At 35.1% G+C, this 23605-nt stretch overlaps 2 protein-coding genes across 2 annotated transcripts in view; one reads left to right on the top strand and one right to left on the bottom strand.

The window, feature by feature from the left end:
* Nucleotides 1–23605, bottom strand: part of LOC142335045 (dihydrolipoyllysine-residue succinyltransferase component of 2-oxoglutarate dehydrogenase complex, mitochondrial-like) — a 559039-nt gene that overhangs the window by 68571 nt on the left and 466863 nt on the right. The window lies entirely within an intron of this gene.
* On the top strand, nt 16011–22300 carry LOC142335001 (uncharacterized). Its single transcript, XM_075383332.1, has 3 exons — nt 16011–17707; nt 20366–21242; nt 21599–22300. Exons 1-3 carry the CDS (start codon nt 16714–16716, stop codon nt 21606–21608), a joined length of 1881 nt encoding a protein of 626 aa, XP_075239447.1. The 5' UTR covers nt 16011–16713; the 3' UTR covers nt 21609–22300.

The raw sequence follows: 23605 nt of genomic DNA, 5'->3' as shown, positions 1-23605 counted from the left end.
TTCAACAACAAGACACTGTTTGAAAACTACAAAAGGGAAATGGAAAAAAACCTAAAAATATTTTAGAAAAACAAAACGGACCAAACTTTCAGCTCATTTTGTATTTGTATACATTTTGTAGTCGACAAATTCCAGCCTTTGGTTGAAATCAAAGAAAAAAAATAGGAATCAATGGTTCACAAATTGACTAAAAAATCTTTCTGCGAAGAGAAACAATGCAAGAACAAAATGGTTGAGAACCAAAAACAACATTGATAAAATTAGATATCTTCAAATGAAAAGCAAGAGCACTCAAATCATGAACGACGCAAAAAAAAAATTTCATTCAAGACAAAATTTACAATTGTGTTAAGGACTCAAAGAAAATGTACAAAATCATAAACAAATTGATAGGCAGGAACAGAAGTGATGTGAGTTTTAACCTTGTTTTCAATAATATTGAAACTGATGACCCCAGTACCATAGCTGACTATTTCAATGAACAATTTGTAACTATTGCAGATGAAATAGTTAACAAACTACCACAAATAAGCTTTCCTTCATCTAATTATGCTGAAAAACAATCTATGATGCTACATGAAACAAATCTGGTAGAAGTGTTTTCACAAATAGCAAGCCTCAAAAATTTTTTTGCGCATGGTGTGGATCTGATCACTAACACCTTTATTAAGAGATTTGCAGAACTTTAGCCCCATTTTTAGTTAATTATATCAAAGAGTCTTTTATGCGCGGAGTTTACCCAAATAACTTAAAACGAGCAACTATCCAATCACATTTCAAAACGGGATCAAAAACTAATGTCAATAACTATCGACCAATTTCGATTTTGCCGTCTTTTGGAAAAATATTTGAAAAAATTATGAAAATCAAAATTCTCGACTACATACAGAAATTCAAAATTCTTGCTGAAAATCAGTTTGGTTTCCGCAATCGGAGATCAACAGTTGATGCACTTGTAAATTTAGTGGAAAACATAAGGTTGTAAAAAGAAAAAGGAAACAATAGCACCACGGTCTTCCTAGATTTGAAAAAGGCATTCGACACGGCAAATCAATCGCTGCTGTTAAAAGAATTAGAAAACTTTGTTTTAGGGGTTAAGTATTAAGCTGGTTTTCTTCATATCTCAAATCAAGAACACAGTGTGCTATATGGAAAAATAGAATATGGAAAGAACTGATTGTAAAAAATGGAGTTCCTTAAGGTTCTGTTCTGGGTCCTGTTTTGTTTATACTGTACATTAATGACTTTGTGGACGCTTGAAAATTATCCACCATTTTTTTCCCGATGACACCAGCCTCCTTTTCAAAATAAGACCAACTTTTGAAGAGTGAATTACTGAAAATCATTCAGTTTCACATTGGCTTCATCAAACGAAATTGGATTTAAACGAGTCGAAAACTTTTGTAATGAATTTTTTGAATTAAGACAAACACAAACATTCACAATTGCGCGGTGCAGAAGTGGAATCCCTACAAATATCTAGGAGTAATTCTAGACGCGAATTTAACTTTCAAAGCACATGTGGAATCCATGTTCAAAATTAACGAATTGGATCGGAATAATTGCAAGGCTGAGGAAAACTTGCAGTCGCAACACCATTCTGATGTTCTATAAAACTACCGTGGTACCAATTTTTGAGTATGCACTTTTTATTTATGGTGGAACAACGTTAAATAAGCTTCAAAATATTGAACGGTTACAAAAGAAAATTTTGAGAATTGTCTTTAGAAAGAAACCAAGTGACTCCATCCTTGAAACTTTATTCGAGTTCAAAATTTTAACAATTTAAGAACTATACATAAAACGTCTGCTTTCGTTCAGTCTTAAATCGTACTTTGGGTTACCTTCAAACAAAATGATGAACGAGATTTTGCACGCAAATCAAAATTTTTTCTACAATACTCGCTCGAAAACCACTTGCATTATACAAACAAAAACCTCAAAAAGAAATTCAACTCGGACATCTCTGGGTGATCGCGGTAGAATTTTGATAAATTTTCCTCTGAAACAAAAAATACTACCTCAGCTTGAACAAGAAAACATGTCTTGTACAAAAGTTAAGAAACTAGTCAATGCACTTCAACATAGCTTGATCATTCAAAACGATACGCTAAAAAAACAGTCTTAAAATAAAATCAGGGCGCTTAAAAAAGATACGTTAGTATTTGCAAGCATCCACTCCTGATGAATTTTTGGATTTATATATCTTTAATAGTGGATTCTGCTGTGTCCACAACTTGCATGCTTTATAAATTAACAGGAGAAATTTAAATTCGAAATTCGAACTGCAAATTACAGCAACCCCAATGAAAATAAAAAGAGATATCCCCACAAATATGGAGGAACTATTTCCACGAATTTGATTAGCAAAAGAAAAAGCCGGAGGTTAAGACGATTTCAAGGAAACAACAAGAATATCGGAATATCGAAAACTTCGATTATATGTTTTCCTGAAGACAAGGAAAAGCTTGGCCGGTGAACTTTGATGTTGATTCGACAAATAATGGCGATATAACTTAACTCAGTTTAAACTAATATTGTTCCAGTTCCATCATTATCTTATTGACCTATCAACTGAATTTCACATTTAAAACTTTCTCTCACTCACAGTTCTAACACCAATCTGATCAATTCTATCTAACCAAAAATTGATCTTTCATTTTCAGAGAATGTGCACCAGGATGCGATCCAAAACTCACATTCCAATCAAGTAATTTTTTCCTGTTTCATTTTTTTCTAATAGATAAGTAGCATATGTACTAGCACATGTTTAGATATTTTCATCTCCATTTTTTGAACTTATCGGTTTCTCACCCTTTCTAGCGATCATGACAACCTGTATAAACTCTTCGTTCGCATTGTTTTGGGATTTTTTGTATCGTTTTTGTAGTCGTTGCGTTGTGTGTGTTCGAAATTTCAAGTTGTGTGCATAGTTTTGATCCTTGTTTTATGAGACCATGTCTTGAATAAGTACTTTTCTTGAATCTCAATTAAAGGCATTTCAGAGTTTGTGAATTTTTACGGATGGTCAGTTTTTTTCAATTAGAGCGTTTTTGGTCTACACGTGGACTTGTTTTTCCCGCGAATAATCAACTTTTCTTTAAAGCCAAGGAAAAGTCTGTTTTTGGCTATCTTTTGTCAAGCACGTACTTGTTATAGGTTTAAGGAAGTTGTTTGTTTCGTATGCTTCGCCAGATTCTGACTTTAATTTTATTTTTGCTGTTTTCACTCCATAACATCATTATTGCAAAGAATTAATGCTGTTAATGATCTCAATCACGTTTAAAAATGATACTTACAGGTGGCCTTTTTAATCAGCGTTACTCAAATTATGAGATTTTAATGATCGCAACATAAAAAAACAACACCGCATTAGCTCTGGCTGATTTTGTTGAGAAATTTACCATTACTTAAAAATTGTGACAAAAAATTAGGTGTGCCCCTTTATAAAGGTCACTAGGAGTTGATTTTTCCCTTAGAAAACACATACTGAGCTTCTAGGTTTTCGAGCAGAGAAAAAATTGGTTTGCTATTGAGTGTCTCCCTATAGCGACATCCGTCAAGTTATAACAGATAACCGCAGCTATCCAAAGTTATTATAATTTGTACATCTGCATACTTAACTAGTACTTCAAGTCATTTTCCCGTTACCTGGAAATAACTGATACACAAAATATTATAATTGCTTTATAACGCATCTGACCCTATTGACGATAATAAATTTATTAGAAAGAGCTATATTCCAAGAAAATTTAGGGTGTTTTGATATTCGTTGATGATATAAGAAACAAAAAATTGTCACCGTTCGAAAGAGAACGTAATAATGTCTTTTTGAATATTAAATCTTTTTATCTAAAGGATATTGAAAATAATTGCACAGAGTTTTGATTCAAGACAAAATTTACAATTGTGTTAAGGACTCAAAGAAAATGTACAAAATCATAAACAAATTGATAGGCAGGAACAGAAGTGATGTGAGTTTTAACCTTGTTTTCAATAATATTGAAACTGATGACCCCAGTACCATAGCTGACTATTTCAATGAACAATTTGTAACTATTGCAGATGAAATAATTAACAAACTACCACAAATAAGCTTTCCTTCATCTAATTATGCTGAAAAACAATCTATGATGCTACATGAAACAAATCTGGTAGAAGTGTTTTCACAAATAGCAAGCCTCAAAAATTTTTTTGCGCATGGTGTGGATCTGATCACTAACACCTTTATTAAGAGATTTGACAGAACTTTAGCCCCATTTTTAGTTAATTATATCAAAGAGTTTTTTTTGCGCGGAGTTTCCCCAAATAAGTTAAAACGAGCAACTATCCAACCACATTTCAAAACGGGATCAAAAACTAATGTCAATAACTATCGACCAATTTCGATTTTGCCGTCTTTTGGAAAAATATTTGAAAAAATTATGAAAATCAAAATTCTCGACTACATACAGAAATTCAAAATTCTTGGTGAAAATCAGTTTGGTTTCCGCAATCGGAGATCAACAGTTGATGCACTTGTAAATTTAGTGGAAAACATAAGGTTGTAAAAAGAAAAAGGGAACAATAGCACCACGGTCTTCCTAGATTTGAAAAAGGCATTCGACACGGCAAATCAATCGCTGCTGTTCAATGAATTAGAAAACTTTGTTTTAGGGGTTAAGTATTAAGCTGGTTTTCTTCATATCTCAAATCAAGAACACAGTGTGCTATAGAAAAATAGAATATGGAAAGAACTGATTGTAAAAAATGGAGTTCCTTAAGGTTCTGTTCTGGGTCCTGTTTTGTTTATACTGTACATTAATGACTTTGTGGACGCTTGAAAATTATCCACCATTTTTTTGCCGATGACACCAGCCTCCTTTTCAACATAAGACCAACTTTTGAAGAGTGAATTACTGAAAATCATTCAGTTTCACATTGGCTTCATCAAACGAAATTGGATTTAAACGAGTCGAAAACTTTTGTAATGAATTTTTTGAATTAAGACAAACACAAACATTCAAAATTGCGCGGTTCAGAAGTGGAATACCTACAAATATCTAGGAGTAATTCTAGACGCGAATTTAACTTTCAAAGCACATGTGGAATCCATGTTCAAAATTAACGAAGTGGATCGGAATAATTGCAAGGCTGAGGAAAACTTGCAGTCGCAACACCATTTTGATGTTCTATAAAACTACCGTGGTACCAATTTTTGAGTATGCACTTCTTATTTATGGTGGAACAACGTTAAATAAGCTTCAAAATATTGAACGGTTACAAAAGAAAATTTTGAGAATTGTCTTTAGAAAGAAACCAAGTGACTCCATCCTTGAAACTTTATTCGAGTTCAAAATTTTAACAATTTAAGAACTATACATAAAACGTCTGCTTTCGTTCAGTCTTAAATCGTACTTTGGGTTACCTTCAAACAAAATGATGAACGAGATTTTGCACGCAAATCAAAATTTTTTCTACAATACTCGCTCGAAAACCACTTGCATTATACAAACAAAAACCTCAAAAAGAAATTCAACTCGGACATCTCTGGGTGATCGCGGTAGAATTTTGATAAATTTTCCTCTGAAACAAAAAATACTACCTCAGCTTGAACAAGAAACCATGTCTTGTACAAAAGTTAAGAAACTAGTCAACGCACTTCAACATAGCTTGATCATTCAAAACGATACGCTAAAAAACAGTCTTAAAATAAAATCAGGGCGCTTAAGAAAGATACGTTAGTATTTGCAAGCGTCCACTCCTGATGAATATTTGGATTTATATATCTTTAATAGTGGATTCTGCTGTATCCACAACTTGCATGCTTTATAAATTAACAGGAGAAATTTAAATTCGAAATTCGAACTGCAAATTACAGCAACCCCAATGAAAATAAAAAGAGATATCCCCACAAATATGGAGGAACTATTTCCACGAATTTGATTAGCAAAAGAAAAAGCCGGAGGTTAAGACGATTTCAAGGAAACAACAAGAATATCGGAATATCGAAAACTTCGATTATATGTTTTCCTGAAGACAAGGAAAAGCTTGGCCGGTGAACTTTGATGTTGATTCGACAAATAATGGCGATATAACTTAACTCAGTTTAAACTAATATTGTTCCAGTTCCATCATTATCTTATTGACCTATCAACTGAATTTCACATTTAAAACTTTCTCTCACTCACAGTTCTAACACCAATCTGATCAATTCTATCTAACCAAAAATTGATCTTTCATTTTCAGAGAATGTGCACCAGGATGCGATCCAAAACTCACATTCCAATCAAGTAATTTTTTCCTGTTTCATTTTTTTCTAATAGATAAGTAGCATATGTACTAGCACATGTTTAGATATTTTCATCTCCATTTTTTGAACTTATTGGTTTTTCACCCTTTCTAGCGATCATGACAACCTGTATAAACTCTTCGTTCGCATTGTTTTGGGATTTTTTGTATCGTTTTTGTAGTCGTTGCGTTGTGTGTGTTCGAAATTTCAAGTTGTGTGCATAGTTTTGATCCTTGTTTTATGAGACCATATTTCGGATCTTAAATTTTTATGAGACCATGTCTTGAATAAGAACATTTCTTGAATCTCAATTAAAGGCTTTTGCGAGTTTGTGAATTTTTACGGATGGTCAGTTTTTTTTTCAATTAGAGCGTTTTTGGTCTACACGTGGTCTTGTTTTTCCCGCGAATAATCAACTTTTCTTTAAAGCCAAGGAAAAGTTTGTTTTTGGCTATCTTTTGTCAAGCACGTACTTGTTAGGGGTTTAAGGAAGTTGTTTGTTTCGTATGCTTCGCCAGATTCTGACTTTAATTTTTTTTTTGCTGTTTTCACTCCATAACATCATTATTGCAAAGAAATAATGCTGTTAGTGATCTCAATCACGTTTAAAAATGATATTTACAGGTGGCATTTTTAATCGGCGTCACTCAAATTATGAGATTTTAATGATCTCAAAAAGATAAAAAAAACAACACCGCATTAGTTCTGGCTAATTTTGTTGAGAAATTTATCATTACTTAAAAATTTGAGACACAAAATTAGGTGTGCCCCTTTATAAAGGTCACTAGGAGTTGAATTTTTCCTTAGAAAATGCATACTGAGCTTCTAGGTTTTCGAGCAGAGAAAAAATTGATTTGCTATTGAGTGTCTCCCTATCGCGACATCCGTCAAGTTATAACTGATAACCACAGCTATCCAAAGTTATTATAATTTGTACATCTGCATACTTAACTAGTACTTCAAGTCATTTTCCCGTTACCTGGAAATAACTGATACACAAAATATTATAATTGCTTTATAACGCATCTGACCCTATTGACGATAATAAATTTATTAGAAAGAGCTATATTTCAAGTAAATTTAGGATGTTTTGATAATCGTTGATGATATAAGAAACAAAAAATTGTCACCGTTCGAAAGAGAACGTAATAATGTCTTTTTGAATATATAAATCTTTTTATCTAAAGGATATTGAAAATAATTGCACAGAGTTTTGATTGGTTATGCTGAGAAATTAAAATATTGGTGCCGTATAAGATGTGATTTGACGCTAACTAGAAATTGGAAGTTTTTTAAAATCACACAACATCATAGTGTTTGTAAATTACCAAAAAAGGAATCGCAACTAGTGCCGTTTTACAGTCGGTTATATTTTCACGTCACGAAAGGATTGTGATATTTTTTTTCTTATTTTTTTACGGCTCCTACGGTAAATGTACAATTGACCGGGGGGGGGGGGGGGGAGGGGTACAGGTAAGCAGGTAAATTATCCTGAAATTTCGTCTCAAATTTAAGGAAAATTTACTGCATAGTTAATTTTAACTTTTTGGGTAATTTTCCCTTACTGTAAGTGTGAATTGCCTGAAAAGTTAAGAATTCTAGAACATTCTTGTGGACTAGCCCGATGCATGTTTCTATCAGTCTACTTCGAAATTCAAAGTTGGGATATTGCAAAATATGGAGGGGGATTTTTGTTTTTTAAGGTGTGGTTCTATCTAATTCTGATGTGATTGTGATGATGGTTGTGGGAACTTTTCGACTGTGTCTTCCGAGTGCTTTCTGATCAGAATGGAAAAATAGGATGCCACTAAGGAAGTGCATTAGGGCTACGCTTTCAATTCCAAAATTAAATCACATTCTTGCCCATTGTCCTCTCTCGCTCTCTCTATCCATAATTTTTTTTACCCCACTCACCCGATCACCCCCCCCCCCCCCGCCTGCAATATCTTCCCCGCGCATTCCTATTTTCCATTTGTCCGCAGTATTAATTCATCTCAAAACACTTTTTAACTAAAATTCTTTTATAATACCTAGTGCTCTTTATCGCTATTTTATACCTAACTAGGGGCTTAGTTAACTAAGCGACTAAGAGCTGCAGAGAGCTAAATTCAACAAAAACGGGTTAAATTTTTCTCACACGATAAATAAGCATTCATAAATCTATCTATTGGTTTTGACACCGAAATATTAAGATCAATTTATGAGCACAATGATAACAAAAAGAAATTATGGAAAAACATTTTGGCAACTTAAATTGGGCAAATTGTTTTGATTTGGGCCTAAGTGTTAAATCACCGCTTAAGGCCGTTCAGCCTTTCCCACTTTGTGTTAAATTCATAACTACTTTGGTTATAACTAGAATGAGGGTGGGGTAAATTTTCTCACATATATAAGGCGACTACCTTATCAACGTTATTTTGGATGCCAAGTTCATGAGTAAAAGTGTTATTAATTGTAGTGTATTGTAATGTAGTGTGGTATATTGTAGTGGTGTTGTAGTTTGATTGACAGCTATGCCTGTTTTGATACTAAATCTGGATAATCGTTTCAGATCCCTGAACAACTACCCGTTCACACCTATTATTTGTTTATGTTGTAGACGCGCTGCCGGGATGTCTAATCCGCCAGGTGTGAACCAAAATAAAAAACAGTGGGTCCAATCCTGCACAGGGCCAACTTTCTCAGGTTTATTGCGGGTTCTGCTACAGGTATTACAAATCACAGTGGGCGAGTTAAAAATGTAGAATATAATAACCCAGCGGGGCTAAAAGTATTTTCATTTCAATCAAACTCAAAAGCCCTCATTAATATATCCACGCGCAATCAAAACAAAAACACACGGATCTCAACCCAAGAAAGAAATTAGCTTTAAAACCGGGTTTCAGTTTCAGGAAACTAAAGTAGTTGTTAATTGGGGACAAACTTTATATTTGGCGAGTCAAATTGATCACATAAATGATATAATATAATAGAAATTTAACTCCCCAAGTGACTACAGAATTTTTGGGCGAGATCTTACAAAATATTTTCAGACAAAATTTGAGAGGGTAAAGTTTCCCCTTAAAAAGATCGTACAAGTCATTCGAAGTCAAGACTTGCAAATCGGAAATCTTAACTCTTATTCTACGACATTTCACTAAAATTTCTTCCTGTAAATTTTGCACAAAAAATTCTGAAAAATAATTATCGTCTACGATCAGATGAGAAGTTTTATCGTCTATGATTTTAAATTTAAATAATTCTTTCAATATTTCAATCACCAGATGTTAATTAATACAAAATTTTGACAGCCCATCAATGTAGCTACCGGTGTTGTTGATGAAAATTGAGATGTGTCACTGTTTACTACAGGAGTCAGTTTTTTTGTGATCTAGCTTACTACCGTCATTAGATTTATTTACTTAAAATTAGTTTAAGAAAAGACGGCTCGTGCGAGACAAGAATGTTTCAACGTACATCTAAAATTGTCGAAAGTTTCTTCATATTCTGAGACAAATTAATCGTTTGAATGTCATTTCTTCGAAACTCAAACAGAAGCATTGTTGCCGTAGCAATCGAGTACAACTTTTTTGAAAAAAGAACAACCCGGAGCCCTCAGTTGACATAATTTTACCAGATGAAAACCAATTGCCCTCTCAATTATTTTATTAAAAAAATCCAGAAATTTCAAGTTAAAAAAACAACGATGTAAAAATTTTTTGTCAAAGATCAAAAAGCAATTCAAAAATATATTCAATTCATATTTCAAGTTTTTGTTTTTTTTTTAACAAAAGGTTAATCTGACGTTTTTTCTATTTCTTGTGCCCCATGTTAACAATATTAGCATAATTGCAATGTAACTTTTCAATCTTACATTACAAATTTAAAAAATGAATTATTTACACATTTCTAACTGAAAAAAATTTACGTTTATGTTTATCAATTAAGTCAGGCGGCTGGCTCAGGTGTACAAAGATTTCAAGCTTCAAGCAGTTTTCGATTAACTACGAAAAAAATACTTAAAAAATCTAAAAAAAATCAACAGTTGAGAAGAAGGAAGAAGTGTTAAAAACTATTACTTGTTCTTCGTGCGCTCTCTTAAATTGTTTTCTGATGTTTTGCAATGTTCATAAATTGATCAAATCAATTAACGGTCAAATTGAACCTTTAATTACATGCAACATAGAAATCATTTAGCTGCAATACAGAGAAAAAATACTTCCTCTTCCACAAATTTAATTCGTTTTTTGTTATTACTTGATTTGATAATATTGAAAAACTACTACCATTTTTCAGGTGTATAAGGATTTCATGTCTCAATCAGCTTTAGATTAATTGCAAAAAATTTATTTAAAAATCCTAAAAAAATCATTAGTTGTTAAGAGCGGAGCAGTGTTGAAAACTATTACTGTTATATTCTTACGTTTTACAATGATCCTTTAGGTGATCAAATCAACCAACAGTCAATTTGAGCCCCTAATTACATGTAACATGGAAATCATTTAGCTGTAATACAGAGACGAAATGTTCTACCTCAACAAAATAATTTTGTTTTTGTTATTACTTGAATTGAAAGACTACTACAAACTTTCTCTAAAATCGGATGTGAGATCAAGTGGAATGCTAATCAAAGTGAAACCAACTCGACAGCAAAAGGATCGAAGAAAGCTTAAGTGGAAATTAATCGCCGCAATGATTCATAGGCAAATTTTTGTAGAGCAAATTTGGTCGTAAATATCTGGTGAATTTATCAGATTTGTTAACGTCGGCAAAAACTTGGAAGAACAACAAAATGTAATTTGTGCCAAAAACTGTTCAAAATAACTAATCTCAAAATAAAGGAGAAAAGCAAAGGTGTCGTTCTATGAAAAGTGGCGATATCAAAAAGACAAAAGTGTGAGCAGATGAGATTAAAATTGTCCTCAAGTGAATAGTCAAAAACAAATCTGATATGATCTTGTGAAAGGCAGGTTTCGTGGTCTGTCAGGATTATCAGTTCTTGGCATATAAAATTGAACCATTGTTTCACGTACAGAAGAGTTGAGGTTTTTGTTCCAATTATTGTAAAAACGTGCACCTACATAGCAACGCGATTTCACATTTTATAAGACTTCTAAACTTCAATTGATCACTTTTTGGGAAAGTATATACTTGTTATCTGCTGGGATTTAAAAAATAAATTATCTCTAACTCAATTGTAAGCGCTAAAACAATTCAAATTGCAATTTGCTAAACAACTTTACACCATAATCGTAAAAAAAATAGAAAACGGGCACATGATGTTCCAAGATCTTAGAATTATGGGATTTTTTGCTTTGAAACTGAGGCTGAAACTGATTCTGGGCTAGAATTTTGCTAGAAATGTTATGCAAATTGCCCACGGAACATGCGATATAGTTGGAAGATACTGCAAAATACACGGTGATGCTAAGCTAGGGTATAGTCGAGAAAAAAAAAACAATCTGAAAAGTCAATACCACAGTTTCAAAGTTTCAACTACACTCTTTGCAAGGTTGAAGTCAAAAGACGACAGTTTTTTCATCACGCAAAATCTCCGTTACCATACAATATTATACGTGGAGGTATATTTCATGACCTGAAATGACGCCGTCACCCTTCCCCTCTGTCGAATATATTGCACCACCTCACATCAGCAATTTTTTACCAACATTGTCATGATATCATGCCCAAACTAGTGGGATTCTATGGTGACCCCTGGCTATCTCGAGTCTGGCTTTGATGACCTGTTACATTCTGCTGGCGTCGGTCTGGATACCTGTCCACACCTGTGTCAATGTCTGGCTACAAGTGCGAGGAGTTAGAGTGTATGTGTGTTTGGTACTGACAGGTGTGATTGACAGAATAATGACGAGTTTAAACGGCCTTTACTTGCCTGATTGACATTTGGTCACGCAGAGCGAAGCGCAGTCAGGTGCAAAAGATCAGTAAACCGAAAATGAGCAATAAGCCGAAATTTGCTTAAGTTTGAAACAGTGAAACAAAGGCATGAACAAAGCGTAATTCTCGATTTTGATTGGTTGAAAGAACCTTAATTTGGTGATTCTATACAATTAACTTCATGTTTTATTTTCGGCTTGATTTTTATTTATTTACAACGATTCGATTTGCTGCCCTAGCGCTGGTGAAGACCACAAACTATAAAAACCACAGAAATTATTTATATGGTTTAATTTTCTTCACCAAAAATTAAATGGTGAAAATATGCAAACTATCAATTCAGAGGCTTATGACCTGCTTAAGCACTAAATCGGTCATTATGGGTCACTGTTAATCGGAAATGAAGAATAAAAATCCACGAGTTTTTGATGCCTGAGAATAAAAAATATAAAGTAAGACAGTGTTCTCAAGAAATTGTCAATTTTGCCTTTCTGTTCAGTTCGTTCTATCGTTATCATGTGTTCGTTAATTTTAAAACTCAATATGCTAATAATTTATCGTCAAAATAAGTTTTTGTAATTTTTAATTTTTTGAGGATATTTGGCTCTTCATAAAACTCTACTCGACGATTGTTTTTCGACAACATTTCTTTTCCAAATATATTTTGACGAATCGTTAATCAAAAAAATGTTCACTGAAACTTAGAAGTATTTCGGAAATTTTGACTTAACTCTGCTTATTGAGAGCCAACTTGAAAAAAAGTTTGAGGAATTTGATAAATGATATGATAGAACTTATAATAATTTTTCAACTTTGGCTGAATTGTTTTCAAATTTAAGCAGAGGATGCCTTTGTCATTTGTCAGTTTAGTTTGGCTCACTTTAACGGAGCTGTCAATTACAAGCCAAATATAATCAGAGACCAGTTTGGTCGAGTTTGAGTGATAGAATTGAACTTTCGATAATTGCTTTTAAGAAAGACACTCACCTTGTGATTGACTTCGGTTTGTTTTCATAGCGAACCTACTTGATCACAAACACAACACCCCCCCCCCCCCCCCCCATCATCATCGCCCCAAACTCACAACGCATCCTTATCTTTCATATACTTCACATGAAATAAATCGAAAGTGTGTCTCGCATTCACCACAAAAGTCTTTCTTTAACAGTATAATAGAAAATAAATATTAAAAAGGTGTAGAAAAACTTCTGTAAACAAATTTTAATCATTTTCTAAACAAAGATATTAAGCTTCGTTTGCCGTCTCATCATTAAAGTTGACCTCTTAGATTGTTTATGTTGGGATTTGAATAGCCTTGTATTGTTCACGTGTTGTTCTCACGCGCTGATTTGTAATTGTTTATCCGCAAATTATGTTTCTTTTGTCATCATCTAAAATTTGGATTTTACTCAATTGTAATGAGTGTGAATAGGTTTATGAACGAATTTCTTTTGTGACATGAGAAAGTGTATGCTTTATTGTTTTCAGGGAAATTTCGGAGGGGAGAGGGAGAGTTTTTTTTTATTTAGAACGGATGACCTTCTTTTAAAATTTATTTTTATACCACAATATCGAATATAAATGAATCTAAAATTATTAAAATAATTCCATAAAATTAAAAAAATAATTGAATGAAAGGAGTTAACAAAGATTTCTATCTTTTTTTTTCAAAGCCACTAGAAAAAAAAATCGTCTTTAAAATAAAAAAGACGAATTTTTCATTTATTTTAAATCAATTATCTGAATATTTCATTTTCAATATTTGTGCTCATGATTTTGGGCAATTCAAAAGTCCAAAAATACTTCAGTTTTATCGGACTTTCTCCAATATTATTTTAGGTGCACAAAATAACTAGAAAATAACCTATGCAGAAAAACAATTTTTTTTCAACCCTAAATATAGGGAAAAATGTTTTTAAGAAATTTTAAATTTGGAGAATAAACTTTTATGAAGTAAACATGCTGTTTTCTTTGCCGCTCTTTAGGAAAGTTATGAAAACATGTTAAACAAAAACTATATTTAGGGAATCAACTTTTCTGAAAATGAAAATGCTCTCATTAAACAGACCGTTCATCAAATTTAAAAGTTTCAAATAAACATACGGTATTAATCTAGAGATATTATTGAATGTTGACCTAAGTTTAAACTTGGATAGATCACAAAGTGGATCTTGACAAACGAGCTAATTAAGATATATCGAAGCCAGGGGATTAGATAGTACGGCCAAATTAATTTATATGACACTGCTCATAACTGGGCTAAGTTAGCAGAGTAGTTATTAACTAGTGGGTGTTAATGAAACTTCCAAAACAGGGGAACAGTTTATGTTGGGTACTACAAATGGACACTTTGTTTTGTGAGTAAGTGAAACCAGTTTGTAATGCGACATTTTGGCTACTTTCGGACACCTTTGTTTCATTGCTTATTATCACAGGTGAATATTCCGCTTATCCCAATAGTTGGTCATAATAAATAAACTACACCACCCCCCCCCCCCCCCCCCTCCTCAACCCCAACCCTCCCTCTACCCCGCAACCCTGCTACCCCCGAAAAGGGAAAGAAAGAGTCACAAGACAACCCTTGACATGCGAAGCTAGAGCCATCTAAACTTGTAATATTGTATCGTAATAAAGCTGCTATTGTAAACTGCCTATTGTAAGCTTGTATAAGTTAATCAGAAACAAACGCCTGTTTGATTATCATAGAAATTTGATCACAATTGAAGTTAAACTTTTGATCGAAAGTTGTGTGCACTTTTAAGGTACCAACTTCTGACGAAGATTTAATTTGTCATACATGTAAGCAAAGCACTTTTGAGCTTTCCTAACTTTTGAGGCATATTGCAATAAATGTTGTGAGTGTTAAAGAAAGAGTACACTGTAATGACAACGCTAAAACTCAAATGACGCAGCCTTAGTCTTCACTGCTTACGAATGATTTGAAGCCTGTTTATGAACACCCGGTACAGATAATAAGGAATTGAGATAATTTGTACAAAGTTACCTATTGGGAGCTTAGGAAAAGCAACAAAGCTGATTGCAGGTTGTTTACCTGGCAACTTTAGCCCAATCTAATCAGGGTTTTATAATCTGGACCCCTTCTAGTGGGCGATTGGGCTGAAACCATTGGGAGCTACCAAGGTAGCCACTTTTGCCTGTTCATGGGGCTTTTTTGAGCTAATCAGGGAAAGGTAGGCATGGTAGGGAGTGGATAAAGTGTAACACCTTCCCCCCGTGTGAACTAATCCTCGCGGGGCGACCCCCGGTGGGCTGAAGCGAGGCCCGGGCGAGTTGGAACCCCCGCTCGGTTTTATTAAAACTGATTAACACTGGCCAAATCCGGCCATAAATAAATGCGATATTGCTTTCAGATGAAACTAACTCGCGTTTCCTCTGCCTAGGTTGAGCTCACATATCTCAAAGTATCACAGGGCATTAATATAATATTATCCTTTCCAAGATTAGCCCACCAATCAATCATTCATTCCCGGAGCAGAAAACCCTCTTTCTCTCTCTTTGGGCTCCTTGCCTCTCTAGCACTCTATCTATTCTCTCTCGCTCGGTCTGTGTAATAAATGTAATAACTTGGTGGTTAATAAATACACGGAGACTTAACTAGGAGACTTAAAAGGGCGACAGTTTGCCAGAACAGCACAAGTTTTACTCTTCAATGTTAAGTCTTCTTCTCTTTCGGGCTTCTAATATTTCTCCTCAGATCCCTTCTTCTGAAAGTTGGAGAGAAATTGCGTCCTTGCTAACTCGGAACACCTTGGCCAATCAAATTCTTTGATTCTGAGCGGCGGCACAAAACAAAACTTTTCTACAATTATTATGCCTCATATTAAAATTACTTTTGATACAAAGAAAAAGAATTAATAGTCAGCGCGTCGAATTATATCTACTCTTTTATTAATAAATAATAAACTGAGCCTACAGAGCGTGCTGACTGAATAGTTATTTGCTATCCGCTCTATTTTTCAAATCCTAGCTCCCTGAATGGCTAGATCCAGGCTTATCTCGGCCAATCAGATCAGACCTCTATTAGCCGCGAAAGTAGCACTAAACAATTCCCACTAGTTATAATTTATAACTTGTAGTGTGTAAGAATCTTCGCACTGCGATTGGCAACTTGTAGCGTATCAATTGTTAGATCTCTCTTTCGATATCAATTCAATAATCAACTTAGTTGTTGTATCTCTATCGCTCGCTGACTCTCTCCCTGATAAAGCAGCAAGTCAATTCAATATCTTCACTCCAACATAGCCAGACTCAACTTACATTTGGTTCTACAACTCGAAAAAGTGAAAGACCACCTCCCCAGTTTCAATTCTCTCGTCACCCCACTTGCAACAATTGCAATTTGAAATTACCCCATACTTACTGGTCTCAGTATAATCCCTTTTAAACTATCACCAGCGTCATACAGCTCGGACGCTGTTTCCCAACAATCAACTGAAGTTCTTGTTCAAACATTAACAGACGATCTTTGGTTCTGAAATCACAGTGAGAGTTGACAGTGAGATCTCTTATTCAATTATCATCGCAACTTGCTGTGAGGTCGCGCTATGACCACGGATGTGCTAACCAGTCGAATTATGGACAACACTTTTGGAAAACTCAGCGGCTTCTCTCTCCCCACCGGATCCGCATCCTCCCTCAGCGGGTCAGCCGCAGACCTCTCGAACCCGGTTGTGGACCCACACTCAATGGGATTAAACGTGACAACAGCAGCCGCTTATTCAGGACTTCAAGGATCCGATGTAAGTGGCATGGTTCCTCAACTGAAGTTGTCACCCCCGAACCCGATGGTTGTCAATCCAATGAACTCCGCAGTTGATCACACCTCGATGTCCGCTTTTAACCTTTCGGGGTCTTCATCAACGCAAGGGTCTTCATATAGTCAAATTCCTTACTCATCAAGTCGCGATTTCTTCTTCCGAGGAGTATCAGCACCTGGCTCTTCCTTAATGCCATCATCCGCAGTTGATTCCTATGCCAATCCGAACATGTTCATCGGTGGATCTTCCAGCGCTTTGGGAGCCGACCCCTCAACTACTTCCATGTTTTTTCCATCATTCGACCAACCCTGTCCTCCGCAGTCCACAATTTCCATGAACGGGTTCTACCGACCCGACCAGTTCAGCGCCTTCAGAAGTGACCCCTTCGCCCAGATCAACCCTCACATGAACATGATGATGCCGTCTGGGCACAATGCCTTCTTCCGCTACATGCGACAGCCTCTCAAACAAGACCTCTCCTGCCTCTGGGTAGACCAAGACCAGTCAGAACCCAAAAAACCGTGCAATAAAACCTTCACCACAATGCATGAACTGGTGACCCATATCACAGTAGAACACGTAGGAGGCCCAGAGCAGTCCTGTCACATTTGCTATTGGCAAAATTGCACCCGGGCAGGGAAGCCCTTCAAAGCCAAGTACAAGTTGGTCAACCACATTCGAGTTCACACGGGCGAGAAACCCTTCCCATGTCCATTCCCCGGATGTGGAAAAGTGTTTGCCAGATCTGAGAACCTCAAAATTCACAAGCGAACGCATACTGGTAAATTCATTTTCTTGGCACAGTGTAGGCATAGCTCGGTATATTTAGTTTTTTAATTTGTTTAGCACTTTCTATGAGTAAATAAACGCTTTTCACCTTTTGACAATGTTAGCCAAGGTATGATGTTTGTCATCTATAAGTTACATCCAATACTGCAGTCTCGTTTCTTACAGCCCTGACGCTATTTAGTAATAGAACATTTTTCTATAAAAAATTTCTATAAAAATCGCACGAGCAACATACGTCTGCAATATAACTGCTCGTTCACAACAGTAGCAAATTTTTGTCAACTTTGCAGCAGAATTTAGCAGAATTGAAAAACTTGAAAAATCGAAAACATTTTTTCTTAGAGGCAAGTTTTCCGTTTTTCCGAATGTAAACAATATACCAAAAAATTTTAATCGTTAAAAATTTCATACTACTTTTTATGAAAATGTCAGCAGCCAAGGCTAATTTATTTAGCGGAATTGAAAAGATGAAACTTTTATTAGTTTCATTTCAATTTTCGCCGTTAAGTAGAACCACTCAATTCAGAATCTCCGATCATGTTTTAAAATTTTACCCCTCTGAAATTTGATCGTTGATTCATTTCATCTAAAATTAAGAGTTAGCTGATTATACAATTCCAACTTGAACATTTCATGTAGTTTTATGAGGCTGCAAAAATAAACTGATCTCAGTATAAAACAGCTTAAATTGCGTTCGGTAAAATTTATGCAGTTTGTTCGTTACTTCTGCATTTTTTCTTAACCTCCATCGGAGGACAAATATTAGGTACCACATTTTTTGTTAATTTTTCCATTTTTTCCATGGATTGTCAGTTTTTTGGTCAATTTCGATATCAAGAGGTGATAATATTCACTCTCCTTTCTAGGCTTATTTCCTCATCAATTGTCTCATTTTTTATTTCATTTTCCCCATTTTTTGTGAAGAAGTTTTCGATTTATTCCCATATTTAGTTCTATATTGTCTTAAATTCGGCGTGATATATTTTTTCCTTATTTGGTTTTGCTCCGTCATTAAATTGAAATCCAATTAAGATTAATAAGTGTTTCATACCAGGCGACAATTACTTGTTTGAAATAATTAATTCACTGGTTTATGAGTTCATAGGGTATAACACGAGGCTTAATTTACTAATAGTAATCAAAGCCAGCCCTTTAAATAGACAATTAGCAAAATAAACAGGCTCTTAATTGAGGATGCTTTTCTCAAATTGAGAACAAATAATACATTTTCCACGTTGTTTGGATTATTAATCGGTGTTTAATTAATTTGGTCGTACCTAATCCTATTTTGTTATCATAAGTACAAACTAGAACTATGTCCATATTTTAGCAATTAATTGCTTTTTTTCTTTTTAAAAGCGCGTCAGAATGATCTTGCTTGAAAAGTGTTAACATTTTTCAACCAATCAGATAGCTTCTCGTTGAAAAACAATCCTCCTTAAAAAACACATGAAGGAACGACATGAAATTGGGAAATTAAGTCGGGGTTGGGTCAAATTATAAGTTGATAGTTATGATTATTTAGGAAAGAGTAAGCGAGCGAGAGGGTAGTGTTAGTATTTGGTTGGTTGTTTTGGTAAAAAGGTCGTAACTTTGGTTTATAATAAATGGCCACCATTCGCGACTTCAGATCAGAACAGAGGACTGTAGTGTATACTGCAGTGGTTGAAAAGAAATGGGGAAAGAGGGAGGAGAGGGGTGGGGGTGAGGTCAAATGGGGTGGGGGTGTTTGGGGTTGTTGGGATTTAAAGACGGGAATAAGTAGCAAGCAGGTACAAAGTAACAGTGTCAACTAGGGAAAAAGTGCAAATATTTTTGACAAAATCGTGTACCAAGGAATCAATTTGGGCCTGTGTGTCTTGTCAGCCTTGCTGTCAATCTTGCTAACACGTGTGTGCAGTTAACAGCCACCAATCGATAAACTTCTGATTAAACTAACAAAGTTTCTCTCTCGATCTGATTAATAACATTCAACATTCGTGCATTCTCTCTGCTCTTCCCACCACACCAACTTAACCCCCACCACTACCACTACCACCACTCGCTCTCTATCTACAATTACAACCCTATAATTACAAGGCATACGACAGAAAGTAGAAAGAAACAGAGAAAAAGAAAAGATCTCGAGAGCGAACACAGATTTAAAGAAGAAAGTTAAGCCACTAAATAAGAACACTTTTAAAGTAAATTAAAATTGGCATGTCAAATCTAATAAAGAGTGCTTAAGATACATTTTGCCCTCTTTTAATAAATTATAATAGTACAATTTACCTTGCATAAAAAGCCAAAATTTCCACAGTCGCGCCTAATCTGACTGCAAAATACCGGCGCCTCAAAAATTCCAATACAAGCGCCAAAAAATTGCCAACTGTTTTCAATTTTCCGGACGTAGCAGTTGTCAGTGAAATGTTTTTAGGGATAAAAATTACACATAATAACAGGGTACAATAATGAATGAACATTTTTGATTGTTTATTTCATCGCGACAGACAACAAAGCGCCCCTCTATTTGTACTGCTTGTCAAAATAAAACAAGATCTTGTCGCCTCTTTCTCTTTCATTGTTCAATATAATTTCAGCAAGTTGTATCAACTGCAATTTTACAATTGATGCTAAATCTTCGCCGAAAATAAGGAAATTATGTTTTCAGGTGAAAAACCGTTCAAATGTGAATTCCCGGGCTGCGATCGAAGATTTGCGAATAGTTCAGACAGGAAAAAACATTCACACGTGCACACCTCGGACAAACCTTATAACTGTAGATTCAAAGGATGCGACAAAAGTTACACTCACCCATCATCGCTTAGGAAACACATGAAAATCCATGGAAAAGACTTTGATGGTTGTGAAGAAATGATGCCCGATTCCCCAATGTCAAGTTGCTCCGACGACGCCGATTGCCCGACCGATATTGAGGGTAGCAACAGCCCCGACTCACGAACACCTTCAGCCACGGGTAGCGAAGGGGTAAAAACAGAACCATCGGGAGTCGAAACTTGTTCACCTACCATATCATCAACATCTGTAAACAACTTAATCTCGTGCAACACTAGTAGTGATCTCTCTTTAACCCTTGCAGCAAATCCGGCTGGTGTACCCGGGTCGGCGCTGACGAATACAACATGCTCTGTTTCGGGTTCAATTCCGGCATCGGTCGCCAACAATTCAATAAGTACCCAACAATTTTCTTCCGCATCAACGCATCATTTAACTACCTCTGCCGCAATTCATCAAAACAACAGTAGTAAACAACCAGCAACTTCAATCCACCCCCCGCCCCCAGTTACAGATTCGATTTTCAGTTTGAACGATCTCGCGGGTCAGTCGATGATTATGGGCTCTACTGCTGCAGGTAGTCTGCAGCACTCTCTTGCAATACAGTCCCTGCAGAGACATAATACCTCACCAGTTGCAGTGAGCGCGGGAGGGGGGCCCATGCTGAATTCAAACCTACATCTCCGCTCCAACCCTCTCAGCTCACAAAGTTTAATCGGCCAGCCTCCAAGTGCAACGAACATTTCAGAATGGTAAATAACAGTTCATTTATAACTTATAACACATAACCTATACTAGAAAAATATGTAAAATACGTATAAATTACGTACATAAAAATATATAAAAAAACAAATACGTTGATTTAAAAATGTGCCAACTTTTGTCATTTCCAAGTATTTTCAGATTAACGCAATGGTCGTAAATGTTTACAACTGAAAGCGCAACAAATTAATATTTTTGATTGGTAAAACATAGAGCAAAAATCTCAAACAAAAAATGTATGATGAAAAAAATATGAGAATGAAAATTTATTCAGATATTTTGCAAAATGAATTGAGCTGCGTTTAATTTAGGCGTGAAATAATTGGCATTGCTTTTGTGTTAACAGGTACTTTTGACACGTTTACAACCTCCGATGACGCAATCTGTTCACACCTCTTCCGAAACACAATACGAAGTGAAGGAGGAAAGAATTCGAACTTCAATTTCGGCGCAGACAATAATCAACACATATCTCGAGTCGCATATTTCATTCGACCAAAATGACAATCAGTCACTAGAAAACCAAAAAACAATTCGGTGCCAAATTTAATTATTGAGCGGAGAAGGCGAGAAAACTTTGACAGAAAAATTTCAGCGCCAAGACATGGCACGAATCACGAAAAACAGGGTAAAACGTGAAGAAATGAGAGAACTGGTTTAAAAATGGACAATTTGATCATACAAAAAACTGATCAAAAAACAGCTGAGCACAAATTTATTATCCACTATATGTACACACATCTAACGATTTGGTCACAAAACACACGGAAACACGCAGAATTATTTCACACAACTTTTGCAGTATTTAAAACTTTATATCTTTTTTTCTTATGGTATAGTCAACAACCGGTTTAGGAGTTGAAATTTTAGTAGAAAGCTTACTTACAAATACAGGCCTATAATGTACATATTTTCGATAGCACAAAAATTTATTATTGTGTAAATTCCCGCATTTACAGTTTTCTTTGACGATAAAGTTCTCTTTTAAACTTTTAATGATTATTTTGTTAAATTTTCAGCCGAAGTAATTCAATCTATTTTACACGTACTTCTTTTTCCTCAATCGTTGAGCCGACCTTTGACGAAAAGTTAGCGTACTAATTGTTTGGCTCAATAAATATTGAGATATTTTGTGAGTCATAAGCAGATAAACCGCGAAAAAGATCTTTCCAAAACATGTATATGACCATTTATAGCTATATGCGGTTATGATCTGAGCCGAAAACTGCCAATAAGCTTCGATCAATTTTTATCATTTAGACGGCACACCAATTCGATTGGTTGTGTTAAATTCATGCGCATAGATAGTTCTCAAATGACAGATAGTTGAATTGTATGAAAAAAAGAGTTATTCGTGATTGCTTCATTAATCGTGACAGATGAAAACAAGAAGCAAACTCTATTGACTGATTAACGATTAGATATTACATTGTAATGCCTAGCCTCAATCTACCTGTCTTTTTAACAATTTTACTATCAACCAACGTGTATTGTAAAATGCTGATGGCACATAGCTGTGTATAGTGTTGTAATAATGCGTACATTTAGAGAATTGATGATAGCCAGTACAGTCGCGGTGGTTAATTACAATGATGGACATGAAAAGAGCAGCGATTTTGTCAATTGACTTGATTTAAATTGAGATGCCAAAAGTGCTCAAACGTAACTTTTCAGCTCAAACTTCGTTCTGACAACGTCAATCTTAACCAAAATTGGCCACAGCTATTCTCGACCAAATTGATTTTTAATACGAGCTTATCATTATATCAACCACAAGTTCCACAACTGTTGTATCAATAGACCTAAATGATCACTAAGCAAAACTGTGCTTTTTAGAAGCAAAATATAAATCAATATTAAAACCACTTCAAACAACTACTTTTTAACAGAAAACTGGCAACTACGGTTCATGACCAAAATTTTATATTCAACAATATTCGAACTCCTACCAATTTTTGAAGTAAAAAATAAGTTTGCCCACATTGTCTTACAATATTGGCGAACTGGAACCAAAAAAAAAATCAAAATCAATTTTTGGACAGAAACCAATAATAATGTATGGTGTTGAAAGGTTAAAATTATAGGTTAATGGGGTTATAATGGCAAAATTTTGGATGCCAAATTTTAAGATAAAACTCAGTATAAGAGATTGGTCAAACTTCCCCATTCATTTGAACGATTTTCTCCTACGACCTTTTCCCACCCGTTTAGTCCCCTAAGCCTTTTCACAGCTTCTGGGCATCACATCTCTGCACCAGGAAAGACTTTTCGATGACCTGTCAAGTCGGTTATATTCCAGTTGTGGCTCGGTTAAAGCAGTAATGCTTCTCACCTACTTGAAAACAATTCACTA

Source organism: Convolutriloba macropyga, chromosome 1 (genome assembly GCF_964194025.1).
Source record: "Convolutriloba macropyga chromosome 1, txConMacr16.3, whole genome shotgun sequence".
Classification (NCBI taxonomy): Eukaryota; Metazoa; Xenacoelomorpha; order Acoela; family Convolutidae; genus Convolutriloba; species Convolutriloba macropyga.
The sequence above is the reverse complement of the archived record's forward strand: the minus strand, read 5'-3'. Positions and strand labels throughout refer to the sequence as shown.

Bases quoted from the DNA above. Each gene is read 5' to 3' on its own strand.
- LOC142335001 (XM_075383332.1), top strand. From the start codon at position 16,714: ATGACCACGGATGTGCTAACCAGTCGAATTATGGACAACACTTTTGGA. The intron at 17,708-20,365 runs GTAAATTCATTT...TTATGTTTTCAG, and splicing joins TCACAAGCGAACGCATACTG to GTGAAAAACCGTTCAAATGT.